The sequence below is a fragment of the Caenorhabditis elegans genome, chromosome II (genome assembly GCF_000002985.6).
Source record: "Caenorhabditis elegans chromosome II".
Classification (NCBI taxonomy): Eukaryota; Metazoa; Nematoda; class Chromadorea; order Rhabditida; family Rhabditidae; genus Caenorhabditis; species Caenorhabditis elegans.
The window spans coordinates 7,910,492-7,935,349 of NC_003280.10; the positions used below are offsets into that span (position 1 = coordinate 7,910,492).

General features: G+C 33.8%; 2 protein-coding genes and 2 non-coding genes across 12 annotated transcripts; 3 read left to right on the forward strand and 1 right to left on the reverse strand.

Moving 5' to 3' along the window:
* The first annotated feature begins 823 nt into the window (after positions 1 to 823).
* ZK675.4 (uncharacterized protein) lies at positions 824 to 1,628 on the forward strand. The gene is made up of 3 exons (NM_063264.4): positions 824 to 1,086; positions 1,134 to 1,302; positions 1,352 to 1,628. Exons 1-3 carry the CDS (start codon positions 832 to 834, stop codon positions 1,516 to 1,518), a joined length of 591 nt encoding a protein of 196 aa, NP_495665.1. The 5' UTR covers positions 824 to 831; the 3' UTR covers positions 1,519 to 1,628.
* On the reverse strand, positions 1,539 to 18,209 carry spv-1 (the record flags this gene model as incomplete). Of its 9 annotated transcripts, none has more annotated exons than NM_063265.8 (19): positions 1,599 to 2,472; positions 2,684 to 2,816; positions 3,507 to 3,589; positions 3,751 to 3,900; positions 4,054 to 4,466; positions 4,515 to 4,855; positions 4,903 to 5,061; positions 5,110 to 5,413; positions 5,713 to 5,855; positions 6,522 to 6,602; positions 13,700 to 13,777; positions 14,222 to 14,401; positions 14,446 to 14,634; positions 14,681 to 14,883; positions 15,047 to 15,152; positions 16,025 to 16,097; positions 16,967 to 17,054; positions 17,546 to 17,683; positions 18,014 to 18,209. In NM_063265.8, 18 exons carry the CDS (start codon positions 18,162 to 18,164, stop codon positions 2,796 to 2,798), a joined length of 2,901 nt encoding a protein of 966 aa, NP_495666.4. The 9 variants fall into 9 exon arrangements, with proteins under 9 accessions (NP_001431038.1, NP_495666.4, NP_495667.2 ...); NM_001444157.1 differs by lacking the exon at positions 2,684 to 2,816 and adding an exon at positions 3,245 to 3,320 and having other exon boundaries at positions 1,602 to 2,472; positions 18,014 to 18,164; NM_001444155.1 differs by lacking the exon at positions 2,684 to 2,816 and having other exon boundaries at positions 1,539 to 2,472.
* On the forward strand, positions 17,854 to 17,931 carry ZK669.8. The gene has a single exon (NR_051402.1). It is a non-coding gene; the product is annotated as an Unclassified non-coding RNA ZK669.8 (non-coding RNA).
* Positions 18,210 to 20,333: 2,124 nt separating the features above from the next.
* On the forward strand, positions 20,334 to 20,406 carry ZK669.9. Its single transcript, NR_051403.1, has one exon. It is a non-coding gene; the product is annotated as an Unclassified non-coding RNA ZK669.9 (non-coding RNA).
* Positions 20,407 to 24,858: the final 4,452 nt, after the last annotated feature.

A 24,858-nucleotide genomic window follows, 5' to 3' on the forward strand; every position in this document is an offset into this window, starting at 1 on the left:
AAATTTATTTTTATTGAAAAGAATGATTAGCTCCACTGAGGATTCATTGGAACAGATAATAGTTGCAAGAGAGTGTTACAACCATCGGAGAACTATCATTTTATAGAGAAGGCACTCATCTTTTTTCACCATTCTCTTCCAACAATTTCCTCGTTTTCTCACTCTTATGCTTCGCTTCCCTATCATCATTTGGACGAAGATGCGTACGAGAAACGTTGTCTTTTGTTTTGAAAATCGGCTCTCAATCGACAATGAATTTTGATTGGAAGAGGAGGGGAATTAGGTGAAAATGATTTGAGAAATCGAACGAAGAGAAGTGTGCCTTGACTCCTGAATTTTAAATTAATTGTTTTGATTATATCATCATTGAACATGTGTAAAAGCCTTTCTGTTAAACAATAATGATACTAGAAAAACTGAGATTAGGCGGAATATCTGGGATCCGTGTGAATTTAGGTGCCATTTTCCCCATGATGTGGAACTTTCTATTAAAAAAAAATATGTAGAGTTCTTGCTCAGCTGGAGTCCTCAAAACATATTTTCATTATTGTCCGAGAAAATATAAGATTTGGTTTAGCAAATAAATGCTTTTCGGCAACACATTGAACTATTTTTCAGAATTGTAGACGTACATTTCGAAAATCAAACAATCGTGTATAGTTTTACAACTATTATATAAATTTCAAACACATAACTCATGGAATAGAAACTTTTCTGAATAAAAACTAACAGAACACTCCTGGATTGTACGGTTACAACATAATCAAATAGACCTTCTCTTTAGTATAAAAATAGTATCCATCTTATGTAATTCATCATTCTCTTGCTGAAATGTTGAAGCTGTTCTGCTTGTTTGCTGCTGCCCTCGTGCTCTTCCACGTGGACATTACTTCAGCATGTGGATCTTCAACTGATTCTGAGTACATTCAAAATCCTGTATTCCAAATGCAAATTAGTCCTCCAGTTGGTTGGACATACTTCCCATCGACTCCATCTGTGACAAGTCAAGCTATCTGGTACTTTGTTGGTCAATCAAATGACACAACCACTGCCAAAAACCGCGCTGATGCTGAGCTAACTGCTGCCGTAAGTAATTTCCTGATCTCATAAAAAAACTAAATTTTAATTTTTAGATGCTGGAAGCACTGATTGCTGCAAATATGCAAACACAAGGAGTGACAATTGCCAATGATTTCCAGCCAATTCAAATTGAGAATCCACAGACGACAACTCCAACTGGAAGTTTATACGGAAAGGTTGAAGGTGGAGCACTTGTATCAACAGCTCCAGGAGTCACAACTGGTCAGTTGAAATGCTACAAATTCATTTGAAATTGTTTGATATTTTTCAGGAGCTATTCTGACCTATACACCATATCATATAACTCTTCGAGTCACTGTCAACAATATTGGAGCAACTCGTTTCTATTGGAATATTGCTGAAAACACATTCCTTCAAAAGATGACAATGAATTACAAGGCTCAATTTACAGGAGATGTTACTGTAACAAAAGTATAATTTATTTGAATTGTTCTGAAAATTGTACTATTCATTTCATTCATAACGTATGCTCTTTAATAATTTAATTTCAAAACAAATAATCAAATAAACGCATATTTATTGTCGTATATTTGTCCGAATGAGGTTGACAAAACATTGGAATTTGAATGTCAAATAGAAAATTTGTGGAACTTGAAAGGAAAACACAATAAAATTATGTCCAAGGAAACAAAAGAACAAGAAGTAAAAAGAGAAAAAAAAACAGAAAAATGATTGAGAATCCCGCAGTTCAAACGCAAGAATGGAAATGAAGAAAGTTTTTGATTTTCCAGAGACAATGGCAAGGTTATAGAACTTTCAGGATTTGGTGCCTAGAGAAAAGCTCGGTTGGAAATTGGAAAATTCAATGGGAAACGTGTTAAAGCTGTAGGAGAATGAGACAAAACTGAGAGAAAAACAATTGGTTCTGGAAGTTTTTTGGATTTCGAAAATTTTTGGATATGTTTCAGATCGAATAAAAAGAAGTAATACATTTGAATTCTGAGAGAGTGGAAGAAGAATGGCTTAGAAGAACTGAATGAAACTGGAAGTTCGTGGTTTTTTTTCAATTTGTAAAAACTAAGTTGACCTGGCTTTTGGTCTGATTGGTAAATTGATAAATTTTTGAACTTACAGTACCATTTAAGAAAATATTTACACATAGGAAACAGGTTGATCTCTAAAAAGTTCAAACTCGTCGGCAAACACAATCATACTATTCTGGGGTGGAAGTGTCATTGATGAGACAATCGTCATCGGCGGAACCGTATTCATTCCGTGTTGTTTCCGAATCGGTGTTGGCTCTACGTCCACGTCGAAATCCTCTTCTGCGGTTGCTTGGCGTTGCAGAAATCGGTGATTTCGATTTGGAATCCGATGATTGTTTGTTTGAACCACCGTAGACTGTACACATTCGTTCGCCAAAGAGAAGCACTGAAAACTCAATTGTTAACGTTTCTTATTCGAAATATTGCTATTTATCGAAGCTCCTTTGAAAATAAAAAAGAAAATCAAAAGTTAGGGGGGTATATTTTTGAACCGAGAATTTGGGTAAACTAAACTGGCATCATAGCAAAAATAAAGCTAGAACTTCATTAAATAAAGAAAACAAATGGTAAGCGAAATAAAAAATGGATAAGCAAACCTGCAGTTGTTGGAGATCTATGTGAGTGATAATTGAATTAATTGTATCATGCTCGACTTTGTAGAAGAAGTAGAAGAAGACATGCGGAGATGAGAGGGGGAATGGAAGCTCTTCAAAGACGTGTCGATTCAACCTGAACAAACTGTGGTCAATTGCAAATAGACCAACTAAAATGGAAAATGAAAACTCATGCTTTTAATTAGTTAGTATTTTGAGAACTTGTTTTGAGGGATTGAATTAAATCGAGATGGATGAGGACAGGGGGAACAGACAAATAAATTTACATGAAAATGGATGCTCATTTTGTTTCAAAAAAGACTTTAAAATTTAAAATTCTGAAAGTACAGAAAAGTCATGAGATAATTTGCAATCTGAAATATTTCAAATGTTGTGAAAAAAGTCACTAAAAACAAAACAAATGTGCATCCCAGTAAATCCCAAAAGAAAAACCAAAAGCGTTCTTTTCACATTCCCATAGCCTTTTTAAAATATAAAAATATCAGTGAGCAAAGGGTAGAAAATTGGTGCTTTTCATTCAATTTCTCATTGCTCCATTCTTACTTGTCCTTCCCACCGATCCCTCAGCAAACATTTCCTGGAGTAAAGGAGAGTTTCCTCGATTCTTCCTTGCGGATGTCTCAAAAAATGTGTGGATTCGAACGAAGGTTCTTTGTTTTCTTAGGTGGGGATGTTTCCCACCACAAAAATATCAAACCGATTATTTCTAGTTTTGCACACAGGTATAGATGGTTAGTATTTGAAAATGTGCCAATAACTCAACGAAAAAACGTCAAAACCCAGATATTAGATTCATTCAGCGTACCTTATCTTGCTCCAATGAAGCTCCTTTGTCATATACATCCCGTTCGATTATTTGAATTTGATCAACGTGATCTGGTGATCCATCTGAAAAGTTTAAATAGTAAAAGTAGAAATTGAAATCAGAATAATTTCGATTAATATTCGAAAGTTTATTGTCACACAGTAGACTTTCTTATAAAATTGGTCCTTACTACTCAACTAATTGTCAAAACCTGTAGAACTCAAAGGGTAGGATCTTCACTAACCTCTAGGTGCAATGACAATTGATGTTGTATAACTCTTCCTCTTATCACCCATATCACTTCGTCTTGAAATATCATTGGTCCTTCTTTGAACTATTGTTGGTGGCTCATTGTTATTTGATCGTCTACCACTTGATATTCTTTCAACGGGTACTGCAAAAAAAGTTTGTGCTCACGGAGTTTATGCATATTTATAGAGTATCATATGATTAAGGGACATTTGTAATGGACACCTTTTGAGAATCCAAAAGATCATGAGTATAACCAAGTAACTTTTATTTAACAAGTTTAATGGATAAAACTTACATTTTGGGTTAGGAAGAGATGTTGTCTGCTCCACAGGTTTCCTCGTTGTTTTCAGAATATCTGGAGTTGGAGGCAAGAATATCTCTTCATCATCATCTTCATCAGATCTATCTTGCTCATCCAAATCTTCAATGTCATCTTCAATATCTGATTCATTCCCACAATCTTCTTCTTCTTCTTCTTTTGGTGGCTCTTCAACACTATATCTCGAAAAGAAACTTTGCCAATCGGCCTGTCGATCCATTCCAAAAATGTGATATGAGTTTCGAATCATCACTTCAATTGCTTTGTTTGTATACTGAGTATGCATAATTGCAGAAGTATGATCTATTCGTTTTGGAGACATCCAAATTAAGGATGGAGCAATTACTGTGGATAAATTTGAAGTACTCATAAGATTCACTTCGTGGAACCTGGAATATATTCTCATTATATTTTCAGTTGTCAACAGTAATAGTTACCAGGAAACCCTGTTCAAATGGAGCATTATAAATTTGAGTGTCTCGTAATTGTGCACCGGTAGTTTTCGAGCCAATTGTCTCAATTGTTCTACTCTTTCTTCTTCACAATTTGATCCAGATGCTTGTGCAGAACAACATTCTGTTCCTAATCTCACAAAATCATCATAAAGTTCAAAAGTTAGAAGTGGTTCTGGTAGTTTTCGTAGATACAATTTGACGACGGAAGCAAGATTCATTGGATTTTCATTGTCTAAACAAACTTCATCGTCTGATGAACTTCTTTCAAATGCGTTGCAGATTTCTTCTATTTTTGATTTTACACCGCATGTTCGATATATTCCCTAAATTTGCCATATTTCGTTGTGCACAAATATAACTTGGAACTCACTTTAGCTCGTAAACCTCTCCTCTGTAACTGATCAATACTTTTTTCAATAATTAACGGGATATGTCTATTTTGATGCTCTAAAAGTCCTTTCAATGGAACTCCAAATATTGATGTTCGACGATCCACTAATTTTGCTGCTTGACCGCAAACTTGTTGAATCTGAAAATATTTCAACTCTCAACTGAAATTTCAAAGTTCTTAACAAACCCTTGGAAAGCAAGCTTTATGCCATTGTCCACCACAATCTATACACTGAACTGTGTACAGGATGGACAATGTGTCACAAGCAGAACATTTCGACGGTTGCACAGTTCGTTGAATGTGATGAGATTGTGCTGCCGTTGAAATCTCATGATTATCAAATGTTCGACCGGCATAACTCGTCTTTTTATGACGTTTGGTGTCTGGAAGAGCTCCTTCGTCATCGGGATTTATTGCGTTTCTTCGAAGAGATGTTAGAGATGATGAACCATCACATGATGCTACACCCTCGTCAATTGAGCGATCCGATCTGAAATTATGTTTACATAAGGAGATGATCATAGATTGCGCGAATTAAAACGTAGAACCAAAAGATTTTGCCGTTCAAATAAATATTGAAAATAGCTCAAGAGTAAAAACTTCTTGTTCTTAGAGAATTTATCAATTGATAATGTTTTACAAGTCTGAAAAAGTTGCTACAGCAGTGAACATTTATCTTTTTCAGAAAACTTCTGATTCAAGCCATATGAATTTTCTGACGAGAAAACCCAGAAGGCAGAATGGAGAAAAAATGTTATTGTATTCGATAAATAAAGTAACGATACTCACCTGACAAGACTGCTACTACTGGCAGCTCGAGTGGGCAGGGTTTGTAGGAATGCCATGTACTCGGTGCCCGGTTGATAGTCCCTTGTTGCATTCGACAATTCGTGAAATGCACCTGGCAATCGCGCCCAAAGCGCCGCCAGAGACTGTAATGTGATTTTGTTTTAATTGGGAACTAAAATAAACTATTCATGAAATAATCATGGGTTAGACAAATGATTAAACTGTGAAATAATTGAATTTCTCACCATTTCTATCATGATTCGGCCAGTCATATTTCCACAGCTAAAGTAAGAATAATGCTAGGTAAACAGAAGAAAATGTTGGTATTGGTATTAGTATGTGCGTGCGCGGATACTTTTCTATTAAGGACATCAATGAGCGCATTCAGAAAAATAGATGGGTCAGAAGGGTATTTAATTAAATTCGTCGCCCCCTCACTTCTTTATCCTACGATCACTTGTGACCTACCAATTTTTGCAAGAGATGATTCATCTTAATTAGAGGGAAAAGTTCAAAATAATGTAATTTCGTTCAGCAAAATGAGTTTTTTCTGATTTTTTGGATGATAAACTTTTGAAAGTGGAGCATCGTACAGTCGCAATTTTTTAAAGAGAATTTTGAGTTTTGCAAAAATGCCAAATTTACCAAACACTTGGGTTTTTTTGAAAATTTTAAAGTGATTTCGCTTAAACTATACTGTTTTAATACAAATGTTTAGTAAACATTATTGAAAACCTCTCTAACCTATTAATAATCTTAAAAATCTGAATTCAAATAGTTTCACAACCACTTATAACAAATTGACTCACCGTAAAATAATGAACTGTGCACGCTTTTGTAGTCTGCTCACACTGGAATATGAGCTCACGAAGTCGTTCGACTACGCTTTCCTGCAACACAAAGTTGACATTATTGTGTGTGTCCAAAAAAGAAATTCCCAATGGGAAAACATATTATCGAGTAGGTGTGTTATCGCTAGTTTTTTGTTTGGTTCCAAAAAAAGGGGGAAAATATAAGGCCTTTAACTTGAAGAAATGATAAAGGAAGTAGAATAAAAGTCTGAAAAGCACGTGAGTTTTCAGTAAAGAAAAAATGCCGTGGATACCGTCGGATTTATGAGGTTTTTATTGGGCCACACGAATGAGAACACTTTGGTTTTTGCGGGGTAGACAAGAAAAATAAGAACCCACAAGAGAGGACGATGGAAAGAGAAAGGGTGTCGAATAGTGAGACACATAAAAACAACTGGAATAAAGTTTTATTTTTTATTATAAAAAAGAAACCTGGTTGTATAACAACTATGCACAAAACTACAAGTAGAGTTCTCATAGGAATGTTACAAGGAAGTCATAAAGGTACACAACTCACGAATAAAAAAATGTATAGCTATCCAAAACAATGTACTCTAAAGAAAACAAATTGGATCCATTCTGAGAATTATTGTGCAAAAAAAGAGACAAAACGATTACGTCAGCTAAATTCAATATCCGTTTAGTTTTTACCAGGTAATAATTTTTTTTCAAAATTTCGTCCGAAAGTTCATGTTAAAAACAGGACATATTATTGGAAAAACTAAACTCCAAAAATGTTGAAGAAACTTACTGATAAAAATAAAAAAATAATTGAATGTGAACAGAATTTAAGAATTTTTATCTCCATTAATTTTTTAAAATGTCTCTGAAATTTGTTTTGAAATAGTTCAAAATTTGTTTATATTTCCCAGTGAAATTTCCCATAATTTTGGAAATATTTTTCAAAACACAAAAGGTAACCATTGGAAACCCGAATAATGACAGATGAGTCTGCTCAAAAAAGTTGAAGATTTTGTTTTTGATATGTAAAAATATTGGGTAAATGTCAAAAAGTCAAGTGAGTTTGATGTTAATCCGAATTAGTATATAGTGAGTTTACTGTAGAATTCAGAAATAACTAGCAGACATGAAAATACATTTCTGAATTTGAATTATAATGTTCTTCAAATAACTATAACCTGCGGAGGAGATGACTGGAAGTATCGAATATCAATTCATTGAGAATTGAATATCAAATTCATCCAGATTTTCCACACTCTATAAACAAGTATTCTGAATCCAAAACGGGAAGTTGCCATGAAATTGGACACTTTCGAAAAAAAAAAAACTGAATGAGCCAACGGGTCTCGAACAGAAGAAATGTGGAGATTTTAGAGATGAGCATTTGAAAAAAGAAAAGGAAGAAACAAAAGTAGAAAAAAAGGAATTCGCGCGGTGACTGAAAAGAAGAATGTGGAGATGATTCTATAAATAAAAGTGTGGATGAAGCGTTTTGAGGAGCACAAGTAGAAAAAGCACAAGATGTGGAAAAAGCACAGAAGAGTAGAAGTAGTAGTAGAAAAAGAAGAAGCTACACGTTTTGTTGTCGTGTGATGTCGTCGTTTTGCGTAACAACAATGAAAAGTATGAAAAAGAATTGAAAACTAAATAGAGATTTTTCGGTGTTGATTAGACTTTGATGCTCTCAAAAATAATAATAATAAATTTGGTTATGTCTACTAGATCTTGACTGTTGTGAGAATACCCTCGAAGTATTTGAAAGAAATAATGAACACTACAAATTTTTGATATCTGTAAAAATATTGTTAGCGAAAAAGGGCAAAGAACTTTGGGTGAGGTTTAGTATGGAAAATACCAGATACGAAAATTCCCGAGCAAATTTTCAGCTGAATCAAAAATTATTGAGTAGTTAGAAACTTTGAAAAAACACTAATTTTAGTGCAAAAGGACCAAGTTTGAAGAACTTACAAGTGACTGTTAAAATTTAAAACGATGAAAATTCATTAATGAAATTTAAATCAAAGAAAGGGTTCGAATTATGGTTTGAATGATAAAGTGGGTAGTCTCTATCTTAGGTGACATTTTCTTGAAAAATTAAACCTTTATAAACGTGAAAATTATGTTGTAAAAGATACAAAATGTGAATCAAAATGACGACAGAAGGCCGAACACCTGATTACAAATTTCACGATTGTAGTTTCAGAAATGACTAAAATTTAAGAAAAACAGCATGGGTTGACTCAAATAAAGTGACTCAATTTTAAGTCATCAAATCTCAAACTACAATAACTTGTCATTTTTTGACATAGTTTCTCTAGGTTCCTTATTTTCAGCAATGCCAATAAACTGGAAAAATAGGAACTCACGGAAAAAGGGAATAACGAGAAAACGGGGGGGGGGGGGGGGGGCAAAAAAGGGAAATAGTGTGTGCCTCACTCTGAAAATAAAAAGGTGAATGGAACAGCAAGAACGAATGAATATCGACATTAGAAAGGAAAGAGGTCCTCCCGAGAGAAGATGAAGAATATGTAGACATCTGTGAAGCAAAAAAGGAAAAAAAGCAGAAGTAAAAAAGTAGAAGGACGAGATATGAATAAGAAAAAAACTGATGAATTGAGAGGAGAAGTAGGAGAAAAGTTGAGAATGAGCACACATGAAAAAAGATAGAAAAAAAAGAGGAAAGGTCTTCCTTTTTCTGTCCCACACACATACATACCGGTCCAAAAAGGTTCATTTGGAAGGACAGAAAGATCGAAAAAGGGGTAGAAAATGAGATACGAAGAGAAAGAAAAACGGAAGCGGACGGGAGAAAAAGTTGGGAGCATGGAGGGAGAAAGCCCGAAAAAGGACGATTTATGGACTGCATCCACCGAGGTGACACCAATTTTGGCGAAAGGAAAAAACGAGGAGTGAAAGCAAGTTAGCACTGCACGGAGAAACATGCTTTTTTGCTACAAGAAACATGAGATTGAAAGGTTTGAAATTTGAATCCAATATTTATGAACAAGTTCCGCAGGAAATATTTTCTGCTTTACTTTAAAAAAACATGAAACGATTTGGCCTTTGTGACTGATTCTTAACAAATACATAAATTTATTAAATCGTTTTTTTTGTTCTTGTTTAGGTACACCTAATTGTAAGACCTCTTTTTTAATCTACTGAAAGTAACCTCCTATAACAGAATTAATCAGATTCGAAACTTTCGGAATTTTTTTTTCAGATAGTCTTTAATCTCGTTTCTTTAACTATGACTTTCCTAATTTAAAATATTATTTACCACAAATTCATGAATGCATGACGAAAACTGGCTTTTTCAACAAAAAAAACTGCCTCGTGATACTTTAGTCACAACTTCACGTGTCTTCTCGCAATCCAGAATCCAATTTTCTATTTCTTTTTCCAGAGTTTTTGGATTCTCAAGCGATTTAGATGAATTGTATGTAGCAAGAGAGATACATCAAATGAAATTATTTTTGGTAATAGAATAATGTTTAGAATATTTTTTTAGTGTGTGATGGATTGAGTTCTTCCCAAATGCATTCTTTTTCTACCGTGTTTTGATAATTTAAGTATTGCAAAACACATTTTATGAAACTAAAAAATTCAAATAATGAATGTAGACTATTGAACACTGTAACAGTTGTGGGTTTTCTAAAATGATATCTGATCGAGAAAGCTTCACATCCTTCCGGGTAAATATTATACGAAAACCGATAGAGTTCCTCAAAAAGTAAGTAAACCCAAAAAGGTGAAAACAAATAAAATATAGCAAGAGTGGCACAGAAAAATACAAATCAATAATTAGTGAAAACGGGGAAAAGATGAGAAGAAAAATGAGTGAGAGACGACGACGTACAGCATCACAAATTAGGATTGTTAACTCGGTAGGACAGGAACTTTTTCTCGAATGTCTACGGATTTTTGTGCTTTATAAATGAACAAGTAAAACTTTTTAACAAGTGATTAAAGCACTGTAAAAACCAAAATGATTTTCAAAGATCTTACTCTAGACATATCAACCACTGTGTCACCTGAATTGTATTTAAAGATTCAGGAATATGTCAAGTTATCACCTGCTGGTCAAATTGACCATCAGAAACATTTGAAAGCAAAAATGTTATGTTTTGGTGTCAATATAGAGGAAAAATTAAGAAATAATTGATGATTGAGATGACAAAAAGTAGGATGACAAGTAGCTAGTAATCATCAGATGGCTTGATGACTTTTCATTCTCGTCATCATCATCATCTTTCTCCTTCTACTTTGCAGTTGCGTGTGCTTCTGCTTCTTTTTTCCAAAAAAAAACGGGAAATTGCTGCACATCTTCGTCTCATACACTATTCTCACTTTTTCTACTGCACACCAAAACTTGATTACTCGTGGACGACGTCGGGAGCACGGACGATGATGATGATGATAAAGAGAAAGAGAGAAGGCGATGATTGTTTGAGAGAAGAAGAAGAAGATATGTGAATGAGAAGAACAAATATTGAATAAGAGTTGGCAAAATGTAGAACAACAATATATTCTTGAATTTCCCAGAATTTTCAGTTATACTGTAGTTTTGGCAAATGTGAGAATTGAGTTAGCTGTGTGAATGGTTGGGAGAACCATTTCAGTTCTCACGCCCGTGGTCTTCTTTTTCTGAATGCCTCATTCTTCTCACACTATGGATATCGCATTTCACGAGGAGACCTACATCATTTTATGACGTGGCATATTTAGAGTTGTCACGTAGCACATGGACAACCAAATATCAAGTATTCGGGAACAAGGCAGGACATCGCATTGAAGGCGAACAAATGTTTTTCAGCCTGGGCTCACTTCTTACCTACTTGAAGTGTTTCTTGACACACAGTTAATTTGAGATCAGAGATCTCACAGAATGGGGGGTTATGGACGCACGATGCACACGACATCAGCGAGTTCGAGCACAATGAGCACATATCGATTTGCAATCGGCTGCAGTGTGCACATTGTGGACGGTCGCATCCCGGCTGTCAGTCGCCATGAGTTGGTTTAGCATTATGCGCATATTGCGAGTTATTCGTTTATCCAAGGCTTTTAAATTTTTCATAAATGGAAGTTAGTTAAATGTCCATTGAAATTTTTAGAGGGGTGAAAATGAAAATGGAATGAGGAATATAACATGGACCTCAACAAAAAAAAGAGATGAGAGGAAATTGATTTGAAAGCGAGAAAAGGTTTCAAAACGGAAATTACGGGAAATTGAACTCAAGAGAGCCTAGCAGAGGCTAAACTCTCCGTTTTGCTCTTTCTTTCGTGCCACGTCAATATAGAATTCATGAAGCGGTCTCTTTTCCCACGCAGTTGGCATTGCCGCCTCGCGACGACCGCCTTATCAATTATTTCAGCACTTTTTTGCTCCCTATTGAGTTTCATGGGTGGAATCGGAATAGTGTGGAAAATGAGAAGACGTAGAGATAAAAAGAGAAAACTCAACGCCATTCGCAGATGGGCCAAGCTATTTTATGAAGGGAAAGTCAGATGATGGGAAAGTGAAAATAAGTTACTACAGTGCTCCACATAATGATACGGCCACCCCCAAATTTTGGTATAACTCAAAACTGGGTTGAGATAGCAAAACATAGTTTCTTGTGAAAATGTTCGCTGTACTGGCTAACTTTCAGATAAGTATTGGAAATATACCTGAACCGTTCGTAAAAAAAGATAAACCATTTTTTCATAAAAAACCATATAAAAAAATCCACAAAATGATACGGCCACCCTTGGTTTTTGTTTTCTTTTTTCGTTTTTTTTGCAATTTTTTTTGCTAAACGTTAGGTTTCATGTTCGTTTGTGTTTTTACAGCTATGGGCCGTGGAATAACTTTAACTGACAACGAAAAAGGACAAATTGTGCAAAATTATCTCAAGGCTTCTCGGATCGTCAGATTTTTCGTGATTTGAAACGTTTGAGGGATATGATCACTCGATATGCTTCAAATCCTGCCGCTTATTGCACCAAAAAGTCTTCTGGTCGCCCACCACTCCTTTCTGGTAGAGACAAGCGAAAAATCGTTCGTCGAGCATTAAATTGAACAGTGACTTGCTCGAAAAGTAGGAGCGAGATGAACCTGCCAGTGTCTGTTGAGACCGTACGACGTGTCCTTCGAAGTCCCAGTTTATCAAAAGACGAAAATTAATAAAGGCTAATTTCATTACCGAAAAACACTGCCAAAATCGTATTCAGTTTGCTAAAATCAGCCAGAGAACTAACGGAGACAAGTGAGGATTATGGTATAATCATTCAAGCCCAGTTTTTGGTTTCAGTTCATCTTCAGTGGCGAGAAAAAGTTTAACTGTGATGGTCCTGATGGCTACCGTGATTACTGGCACGATTTGAGAAAAGAAAAGATGATCTGAAACCAAAAACTGGGCTTGAATGATTATACCATAATCCTCACTTGTCTCCGTTAGTTCTCTGGCTGATTTTAGCAAACTGAATACGATTTTGGCAGTGTTTTTCGGTAATGAAATTAGCCTTTATTAATTTTCGTCTTTTGATAAACTGGGACTTCGAAGGACACGTCGTACGGTCTCAACAGACACTGGCAGGTTCATCTCGCTCCTACTTTTCGAGCAAGTCACTGTTCAATTTAATGCTCGACGAACGATTTTTCGCTTGTCTCTACCAGAAAGGAGTGGTGGGCGACCAGAAGACTTTTTGGTGCAATAAGCGGCAGGATTTGAAGCATATCGAGTGATCATATCCCTCAAACGTTTCAAATCACGAAAAATCTGACGATCCGAGAAGCCTTGAGATAATTTTGCACAATTTGTCCTTTTTCGTTGTCAGTTAAAGTTATTCCACGGCCCATAGCTGTAAAAACACAAACGAACATGAAACCTAACGTTTAGCAAAAAAAATTGCAAAAAAAACGAAAAAAGAAAACAAAAACCAAGGGTGGCCGTATCATTTTGTGGATTTTTTTATATGGTTTTTCATGAAAAAATGGTTTATCTTTTTTTACGAACGGTTCAGGTATATTTCCAATACTTATCTGAAAGTTAGCCAGTACAGCGAACATTTTCACAAGAAACTATGTTGTGCTATCTCAACCCAGTTTTGAGTTATACCAAAATTTGGGGGTGGCCGTATCATTATGTGGAGCACTGTAGATTTACAGTCTTAATACTACAGATCTGACCTACCTTGGTTTTGTCTATATCTCTTCGTTTCTTTCTCAATTCAGCTGTTATTGAGACCACCTGTCGCTCAGCTTCTTCCTTCTGAAATCATATGGATGAACATTTAGGTCATGTTTCTAGAGAAACAGCTGAAATTTCGGGTTGGTGTTGATCATTGTGGCCGACAAGAGAAAAATGGGTAAACTACAGGTCAAAAATAGAAAACACACGTTTTTAAATGATTTTGGAACAATAATATATATGTAGGAACCTATGAATAAATATAATTATTACAGTAAGAAAATTTGAATAGTATATTTTTGAAATTTAATGATGACATATACCAGTAGATTTTTTTTAATGGCAGAAAAGGAAAGACAATTTTATTGTTTGAGAAATATTGTACTGCTTCAAAAGTCAGGATTCCAGGATCTGAAGAAGGGTTTTTCACTCAAATATTATCAAATTATGGAACATGGAAATATGTATACATATACATAGTGTTTTGTGATTTTTCTTGATTTTCCGAATGTGGAAAACTCTCACCTTAATCATGGCTTCTTCTACAGCTCGACTTTTCTTTTCTAAATCTCTTCTTCTTCTTGATGCTTCTCGTTCTGGAGGTGAACTTTCTGTTCGGAGGCAACTTTCTCTCGCTTTTTTCAAAGCTTCTTCTCGCATCCGTAAAGTGATTTTCGATTTTTCATATGACTCTTCACAATCGTGCTGAAAATTGAAACTTTGAAATTTTATAAACAGTTTCATATTACCAATGATTTTGTAGCTTTTGTCCATTCAACTTTCAAAGCATTTCTAACCGTATCATGTTCTTTTCTTCGAGCATCCAATGCTTCTACAACCCGATCTTTCAAATGTTCCGTTGTTTCTTTTGTATGTGTTACCATTTCAACTTCCGTGTCAAATGAATTTTCGAATATTTCTCTCAACGGCATGAATGGCTGAAAAATAAAAAAATGTTAAATAAACATAAATATTTCAACAAACTTTATTGATATCTCGCCTCGAAGTGTCAACCAGTGTATGAACCTTTCTTGCATGATCCTGTTCTAATTGTATTCTTGCTCTTACGTAGGATATAACATCTTTACTGTATGTACTCCAAGCTTTTGTTCTTTCAAAAGCCACGTCTACACCATCTGTTCTTGAGATCAGCAGCTTATCAATCTCCATCACTTTTTCAGTCGACTCTGAATTGTTGTTATGAACTTCAGAAAAGGACACTTTTTTTTGTTGTTTTTAACCACGAATAATAGAATACTCTTATTCATAGATGTGCCATCATAATGTTATATTTCAGAGAAAAAAACAAAATAAAAAATTGAAAATTTTTGAAGTAACCCGAAAGCTCACGATCATTGGGATCCGGATTGGTTTGATGAGTGGAATGTCTCCGTTGCAATGTTTGAGATACTGAGTTAAGAGGACCACTCTGCCGTAGATATGAATCAGTGGAATTCTAAAAATGAATCAGAATATTGCAGTTTTATAGAAAATAGTAAACATTCTTTTTTTTTAAATGTTTTAGTTTAAACTGTCATTGAATAAATAGGTTACTGTATTCAAGGCAGCAAAACTTAAATTCAAAAAAGTAACTTTTACCACAATTTAAAACAACTGTGAACAGTTTTCACTAGGAACATTTTTCAGAAATCTTGCTATCAAAAATGTTAAATTTGAAAGTTTATTAGTTAACATTACCGGATTATTTTCGTATTTTGCTTTTATAAAACGTTTCATTCTAATAGAAAAATATTATAATAATTGTGTTTTACAATTTTCGAAATAAATTTGAACAGATCACAAGGAACATAAGATAAAAAAATTTGCATAATTTTTGGAAAATTTGAGGAGAATATTGTCATCTGACTCATGGTTTTGGTTTGCTATTTTGACATCGCTGACTTGGGATTTAAAGAACTTCAAATACGATTTAGAAAATCTGAAACTCATTTTCCTCATACATAAATAGATGTTCAAATGTTTCACTTTTTCAGCAGGAAATTTTGTTTTATACTATTCAAAATCTTATTAATCAAATATGTTTCAACTTACTCTCCCATAGGACCTATTTCTGGGAGACCGCATTAAACAAATAATTTAGTAAATGAACTGAAAAAGAAGAACTATGAATAAAGGTTGGGAGTGAATTGAAGAACGAAAAGTTGAAGAAAAGGGAAAATAGAAAACCATGGATTGACACATACAAAAACAAAATACGTATGTGTATGTAAACGAAACAGGAGAGCAACCGCTACCAAAAAACAACGTTTCTCGAAATTTTTGGAATATCAATTTTAAGATTTTTTTGTAGATCAGAATGCAGCTTACATTTTGTTTCCAGCGACCTAACGTTGAACTTCTACTCGGCGTATGATGAACCGATGAAACAATATGACGGTTTCTGAAAATGAATAATGAATAATTTTGAATTTAATTTCAATAACACTAAACGCTCTTTTCAGATTTTTAAAAAACCCTGCGTAGTTTTCTACTTAGAAAGAATCTAAATTCGTTGGAAACAACGTTTTTTGTTAAATCTTGAATAATCTAACATTTTAGTTATAACCAGAAAAGTGAAATGCCAATATTTATTGGCATTTCCATCTGTGTGAGAAAGTTTTAAACAATTAAATATTTCAAAAAGGTACAGAAAAGGCGCGACTAGACACACTTTTTTACTGGATGCGTGATTTGGTATATGAGCGTAGACCGTTAATCTAGTAGCGTCTCGTCGGAGCAGCGTTTGCAGAGAAAATATTTTGAACATTTGAAACAGCATCATTCAATTGAAACGATGTGAATGATCAATATTCCCATGCAAAAATAAATCGAATGAATAAATGGCTTGTTTAACTTTTGAATTGTTTCAGTTTACAGAAAGGATAAGCTCAATCAATTTTTCCGAAAAATATAAAACTTGAATTGATTTTTTTAAACAATCTTTTGATGCAAGAAAAAATATAATTCCGAACTACCAGGTTAAAAACAATTTCTCAAGGCTACTGCCAATTAAAAAAACAAGCTATTTAAATTTTCTAATTAATACAATGTTTTAGAGAATTTTCGAGAGTTTTTGAATTACCTTATCCAATTCCTTCCTCGTTCAAAATCCATATTTCACCTAAACACGCATTCCTCCTACCGGTAGAGGGAAAAACGTCTAACTCTCAAAAATCAAACCGAAACAAATCATTGAGAGAGGAAGATCGAAAGAAAAAAGAACGAGGTGAGAAATGTGGGTGTGTGGGAATGAAGGTGACGGGAACTCACAGAATGATGTTTAAAACAGCTGATTCCAGCTGATCGATAATGTTCAGAACCGGAGTCGTATCCACAGAGCACGTATCAAATTTCAAGTCTGGAATGAACAATTTTTCAGACTTCTCTTGACAGGTTCAGAGAAGACTGGTGTCAGTGTACGGAACAGCATTACAAATTGATTATACTGATTGAATGAAACTTTGAGATTAATTTTTTTGAAATCGTTGTAGGTTTTATGACTGATAAAATTCTACGCCAATAAAGTCAAATCGTTACAATTTTTACAAAATTATGTAAAAGCTCAAACTCCTAATAAACAATTACATAACATGTATCTAGAATTAAACCTAATAATAGTAATTCTGAAACTGAAATATATTGGAATATCAGAGGAACTATCAAATGATGCCGGAAATAAAATGAACATTGGCCTAATGAAATACGTTTAGTATTCCTGTGATGATGCACATAAAACAACTTTTTTTTGTCTTTTTCCACGAAAAGAGAGAGTAAAATTAAATGAGAAATGTGTGCAGAAGAGCAACAGAAGAGAAGAAGATGAGAGAATATGCTCTCACTTACACATACCTTTGACGGCTTGCACAAGTTGAAGAGACAGCAAAATGATGGGATTTGTTTTGAATTGAGAGTATTTAAACAAGTCCCGCATGGATTCTGACACCATTTCCAATGATGCATGCACATTTACACACATTGATTCACCGTCTGCAAAATTTGTAATTTCAGATGAGGAAGTTGAGTATTACATAACGTTAATTTAAAAAAAAAACATGTAAGCTCTGGAAGTTACAGTTCGATCGTAGGAAACTTCAAGGATCAGATAAAACATTTAGTGCTCCAAAATAACTGTTAGTACATTATTAAATAGGCTTTTCGATTTTCAAGGCTTTGCTGAAAAATAGTTTCAAATTTTAAACCATTCACCGAAACATTACATTTAAAAATCTAGTTGTATTTTCTTAACCTTGCGCGTTTTCCTGAATTTCCGCTACACTCTATAAATAATTTTTAAAAAAATTTAATTTTCAGACATACCAACAACCGAAGAATTGAGATCCAAAGTTGACCGAAGTCGATTTATAAAAACTGAAAATCGATCAATATCTCTACGTATTGATGCCGGAATTCTGGTGTCAACAATGAAATCGGCATCATTTGAAGAGCATATACTGCTCGTCGACGACATTGCGTCGACTTGATTTCAGTCAACTTTCTGAGAGTTTGTCTGAAAATATTTGAGAATAAATTAAAGAAAGAGCTCATTGAAGCGGTTTCAATTACAAGAGTATTCCATGATCAACGAAGGAAAGGAAGACAACAAAAAACAATAATCATAAAAAGAGCTTCAAAGAAAATATTTCCGTTTTTAATTGTGAAAAAGTTGTGCGCGATAGAGATATGACATAATTTTTCAGACACTTCCAGAATACTTTTAGGAATGAGAACTAGAGAAAAACAAGAGCACATTCCAGGAAAATATATATCTATTTTCTATTCCTACTGAGCTAGTTTTCAAAAAAAGTCCAATAAAAATGCCTTCCTTTCTACTGGAACTATTCCTCTTTTTCACGTTTCACTGATCTCAAAAATTGATAACAGAGGTGGTTTGAAAGTTCATAAACCTTGAAAAGCAATGCTTCAAGATACATGGATTCACATTTTTGTCACGAAAAAAGAAAAAAGACAGATCTAATCAATTAGACTCCCGTTATACATTTTTTTTGGTGAAAACAACGAATTCCTTCTCTTTTTCGCGATTTTGATAGTAGAATATTTTAAAATCAACAATGTTTGAAAAAGGAATTCATCAAAAAGATTCGAATTTCTGAATTTAAAATTTTTAAAGGAGCAGATACTTGAAATGCGTGAGAAAACGCCTACTGGCAAGAACTGTGGTTTGATCAAAGGGTTCGGTTTATTGAAAATGAAAGAATCAGGAAATTTTCTTGATATTTTGAGAACACGGATCTTTTAGAGGAAAATAGGATATATGAAGTTATTTTTCCAAAAAAAAAAAAACAGAAACGGAATGTAAAATAGCAGTAGAAAATAAAAAATGAATGAATACAATTTTTGTCGTTACATTTTTTTTTTATCTACGATGATACAAATTTTCTACAGAAATCCAATTTTATAATTGAATTTATTCTCTTAACTGAATATCTTGTTCTCAAAATTTCAAAATGGGAAACCCCGGAAATTTCAGTTTCAATAATGAAAATAAATTCAAATAGAGAAAAAACATCTTTCAAAATATGGTGTGAAAACTTTTCCCAAAAAAATTCTCAAAAACTATCCTTTTCCTATCCGCATCATCATCATCATGTTCTGGAGCACAAGAGAGAAGGATGACGTCTGCGATTCTTCCTTTTTCTGCCCCACGCTTTCTTTTGTTGGTTCCACAGATTGGGTGAACGAAACGGAAATGCTCAAAAAGCACTCTAGAATGGAAAAAATAACTTTTTAAAATAAGGAACTTTGTTTTTGTTTTTGCTTTGTTTTTGAAACTGGACAACTTTTTTTCGGAAAATTCAGAAAAAAAGGAAAAATGTGTGCTTTTTTTTCAGAAAAATTTCAAGAGAACTCAATTTCAATTTCCGAACTTTATTGTCTTTGTTCTTCAGTTTTTGTGTCACAATTCGAAAAGAGAAATTATATTGTAGAGTATAATTTAGAACAAGAGCATTTTCTTGTTGCAGTTCCCATTATTTTTCCAGAAAAACAAACTATTACAGCGTAACTTAAACAAAAAGTGTTAATCTATACACAAAACATAGCTTCAAATAAACAAAAAAGAAACGGAAAACTATTTTGATCACTGCGAACATTTTTGAAAATATTTTGCGACACTTATTTCAGCCTACCCCCACTTGTTGTTTTCAACTGCTCCACATTAATTTTATATACTCGGATAAAATTAAAAATAACCGAAAATAGAATTCGAAAATGCTATTTTGAGTCACCGTGTGGAATGATGAGACATTGAACGAAAACTTGCAAAAATGGGTGGGAAAAAATTGGGAAGAGGGGAATACAAGAAGATAAAGAAGATCAATTATTTATCAATTACAAAAAAAAAGATTTTTGATGTAGAAGATTATTACAAGAATTCGTAAGAACAGATGAATGCCACAGAGAAAGAAGGAACAAAAACTAAAGTTTATGCAATACATTTCAATAGATTCGAACAAGAAAAAGGTCACTCATGTCAAAATGAGTACTGAGAAGTCAATCGCCGACAGAAGATGAGACCATTCATAGAAGAAAAGGTGTGGAAACGAGACATTCAATTTCCTATAAATTGTGATTCCAAATTGTAAAACAATAGTCATAAGATACATGGAGTGGGACATTTGGGAGGTCTCTAAAGTTGAAGTAACCTTGTCATCAGATGAGGCGTCGAAAAAGTCGCGGGTTTTGGTAGGAATTGAGTGGCTGGAGGAATAGATTCAACGAAGAGATGGAAACAGATAAGAGAAGCTGCTACCGAAAAAAAGGAAGATATGTCAAAAGACAGTTAGAAACACACGGCTAGTATGTACTAAACGGGATGATGATGAGATGACAGCATGATAGGTTTATATGGTTTAGAAGGCAGGTCAACATTTAAATGAATGGGGTAACTAATTAAATTTAAAATTATTAGGTCAAGTTGATTAATACTCCTTACAGCTTGTAGAAATTACCATCAGTTGGAACTATGTAGTCATCGAAATTAGGAGATCATTAAATATGAGCATATCTTTTGACTAAATTCGAGGCCTCTTTAATTTTCAAGTTTAATTCATTTTTTGTAATACCTCCAAAGTATGTAGAGGTGTCCGGTAGTAGAATATTTTGGAAATTTCCGAGCGTCCCTGCTCTAAAATTCGAAACTCATTTTTAAAAGTATTTTTAAGTAAGTATCAGAGTTCCAAACTATTAAAATAACATGTCCTTCTACATACCAACAACTGCAAATATTTTTTAGATGAAAAAATCTCACAAATTCTTGCAAGAAATATTTTGCAAAGGCAAGTCATCATAAATTTCAAAATGCAAAGAACACTTCCTGTGAAAAGTTAGAAAAAAGAGTGGAGATACATGTGGAGCCAATGGAGAAAGGATGATCGAAGAAACTGGAGGAAACAAATATATCAAAATAATGGACTCTTTTCTTAGTTTTTTTTCGGGTCTGGGACCCCCGCTTTGCCGCAGTTTAATGAGGTTTAGAACTAGAAGAGGAAACATAAGAAGCAGAAGAAAAAATGAAGAAAAATGCAGAAGACTCTGAAGATGGGTCTTGTTTTCAAAACGGAAACATTTTCAAACACATATTTTCAGACAAAATATGAATAAAACGAAAATGGAACACACAACAACAAAGAAAGATTAGAGTGGTGATGATGGGATAACAAATAGTAAGATGGGACGGATATAGGTGAGTATTTGCATGCAAAAAAAACCGATGGTTTTATGACTTTTTGATGGTGGAAACAGAACAGAAAAAATACGATGAGAGGAACGATAAAATGAACGGGGAAAAGTGGAAGAAGCAAGGTGATAAATCGATCAGAACAACGTGATGAAAGCATCAATGACGTGGCAGATATTCGGTAGTTGGATAGCAAAAAAAGAATTATAAAGATAGGAACAAATGGTATGATATGCGAACAAAAAGGACAAATGGAGGTCAGATGAAAATGATGATAGATTTGATGAATTTATTGGTAATTGAAGAACAAGATAGAATAAAATTACGTTAATAAAACAACCGAAGCATATTTTATATTCGTTGTAGGGTTCCCATTGAACTCAGAGAAAGATGAACGGACTTGAAAAAGGCCTTTCATACAGTTTTATTATTTCCAAAAAAATCAAAAAATGCACTCTCTGGAATTCTGTTGAACAAATACATTTCGTTTGTAAAGTCCTTTTAAACTTATTCTCTGAAAATTCAGTAGAACATTTACTTTCGGAATAAAAAAGGTTTCAGATAAATTGGTTTTTGCAAAATTGCTGAATTGTAATAAGTCGGAGCTTTCTATGAAACTTTTCCAGATTACTTCAATTTCAAGCAGTTATTTGATATATTAGCAGTATTAGCAAGATAAAATTGATGACAAGTATTCACAAGTCACATTACTTTTCGGTTAACATGAACAAACAACTCATGAAATTAGCATAAAGAGTCATAGTGCAACTGGAACGGAAAACCGTTTCACAAGCAAAAAGTTAAAAAGAAACAGGAAAAAAGAAGATACACAATTTGGTTATGGATATGTAGATTTGTGTGTGAAAAAAACAGAAAAAAGAAGGAATTGAATAGAGAAAGAAGGAATAGAACGGGAAATGGTGAGTCAGAAATAGTGAATTGAGTGAAGAAAATGTTTTACACTAGATTTGTGATTGTGACGTGATTTAGTAATAGAGAATTCTTGAGAAGAAACTTGCATTTTCATTTCAATGTGAATAGTTAACTTACTAAAGTTTTCAGTTTTGAATAGGATTACTTTTTTGGGTGGAAGAGGAAAAATGGGCATATTTATTTTCGTAAAACAAACGTTTATGACTCAAAAAAAAAATAAAATGATTGAAAGAGTATTGACAGACAGAAACCCGTTAAAAAAGAGAAAAACTTTTAAAAACCAAAAAAAATTCAAATATAATAATTGGTTGGATTATTGGATGGGGAACGTACAAAACTGGTAGTAAAGTTCAAAGGTGAATGGATGGAATCACTGAAAAACCCAATTTACAATGTTATTTGAAATAAGAAATGCACAATGCATCGAATTCTATCTCATTGTCTCGGGAAAAGTTTGAGTGTCCGAATCTAAATGTTGTTTAAAAATGAACAGCACAGATTTCAATTTTAGAATTTCAAAGCTAGATTTTGAAAATACTCGACGAATTATGTATGAGAAAATTGAAAATAAATAAGAAAGAGATTTCTACGATGTTTATATTTTGATTTTGCTTCAAATATTTGTAGTCAAACATTATAGGGTCTCAATCATGCAATAATTTGCTAACTTTCTCAAAAATACCAAATTTTTGAAAAATGGCAATTTGCAACTCTGACTGAAAATTTTCAAAAATTAAAAGTTTTTTGTAATACTATAATATGACTTTATCGTTTCTTATTGCTATAAGTCTAGACAAAATATCCACTGGCTCTACTCCACGTTTAATAACGTTTAATATCTTAAATAACTAACATCGACAGTATTAAAATTGTGCGCTAAGTGAGGTACAATTATATTTGAGAAAATCAGTAAACAATAAATTTTTTGAAATAGTACATTGACTTGCTCAGAAATTGATCAAATTATCTGAATGATGATGAGGTAAATCCAAAGTCGGAAGGGGGTAAAGTCAGTGACCGTTGGAGGTACCGGTACCCAGGTCATAATTTCGGGTTAATGCTTGTTCCCTTCAGTCATTGCGCGCAATCAAAACGAGGTATTTGCTGCCTCTCTTAAAAAAAACATAACGGTCTTCATATTCTCTTTTTCAAATAGTGTCGTCACTAGAGATACATAGATACTTCCACTAGAAGATGAAAAGTGAGTGTAGCGCACTTTCGAATAATATCAGAATGAGTGAGATATTCCAGGAGGAGGAGAAGATCGTGTTCATTTTTTGTAAGTAGAAAGGGAAGATACAGGTCAAACTGTGACTATCGAGGCCGTTTTGATAGATTGCGGAAATTGAAAATGAAATGCATAAATGAGGAGAAGAAACCGAAATGGTTTAATGAATTTGGATTTGTTGAAGACTGGAGTGAAAGTAGAGCAAATGAGGAATCAAAGCTTTGTTTTTTAAAGGCAGTGTTACATTTAAATCCTCTTTGCAATAAAAATAATGTTTTGGTAAAAACTTGAATTTTGCAATTCTGGGAACTGTTCAAGGTTTTTGTACAAAATAAATTAATATAACAACGTTTTATTTTGTTGTATTTTTGATTTGAGCGATTTTAAAATTGTGGGATCTTGTCTACCGTCAGAATTCTCTACTCTCTCTGTTAACAAATTAAACTTCATATTGTGCTTTTGCTCCATTTTAAATCTATTTGAATTCGTTTTTTCTGAATGTTTGCCAACTTTTTTCCTTTCATTTTACTCATATTACTGTTCGATCACAAGTCAGAAATAGTCTATGATGTGGTTGAAAATATTGAACACCTACAGTATACCTAATCTTAAAAGCCTGAAATGTTCTTCAAGTTCACTTAGGAAAAAGACAAAAAAAAGCGTCGATGCTCAAACACCCTCCTACACTGATCTGATCAACAATCACTGCATCACTAACATAGAGTGGCCGTGAGAAAACTCATTGAGCCTCTCTCTCTCTACGAACAGTATATTATCACGTGGCGCCCAAGGAACGATAAGTCGGAAAACGGAAAAAATTATTGGACAATCGGATAATAATGATTATGATGATTAGATTAGGAATTGATAGTTTTTGTGTCTAGATGTGTAATCAGAATAGAAAAAGCCACCGCTGGCGCGCAGCAGCGGCGAATGTATATATTACATAAGAAGGTGGTGGTGACAAGCGAAGAGAAACTGAACGAAGCAAGAAATGAAAAGAGAGAGTGCGCGGGTATGTTAAGACAATATTATTGTTGATACGGGCGGGAGACTGTCTCTCCATACAAAACATGACTGCACTGTGAAGGGAGAAAATAGTAGGGGAAAAGCTTCAGAAGACGTTTCAAAAAACTGAAAATTTGTTGAGCATGTGGTTTTGTCTCCGGAATCCTATACATCAAGCATTCATGGATTTCCAATTAATTACTAAGGTGAATATTTTGAAAGTAGCCATTCTTTCACGATTTTTAAGTTTAAGCAGATTCAAAAGAATTTTAGTGAAAGCAAGATCCAATCCAAAAA

Excerpts from the sequence above, each read along its gene's own strand:
- ZK675.4 (NM_063264.4), top strand. The coding sequence starts at position 832 with ATGTTGAAGCTGTTCTGCTTGTTTGCTGCTGCCCTCGTGCTCTTCCAC. Across the intron at positions 1,087-1,133 it reads ATGCTGAGCTAACTGCTGCC|ATGCTGGAAGCACTGATTGC; the intron begins GTAAGTAATTTC and ends TTTAATTTTTAG. Across the intron at positions 1,303-1,351 it reads AGCTCCAGGAGTCACAACTG|GAGCTATTCTGACCTATACA; the intron begins GTCAGTTGAAAT and ends GATATTTTTCAG.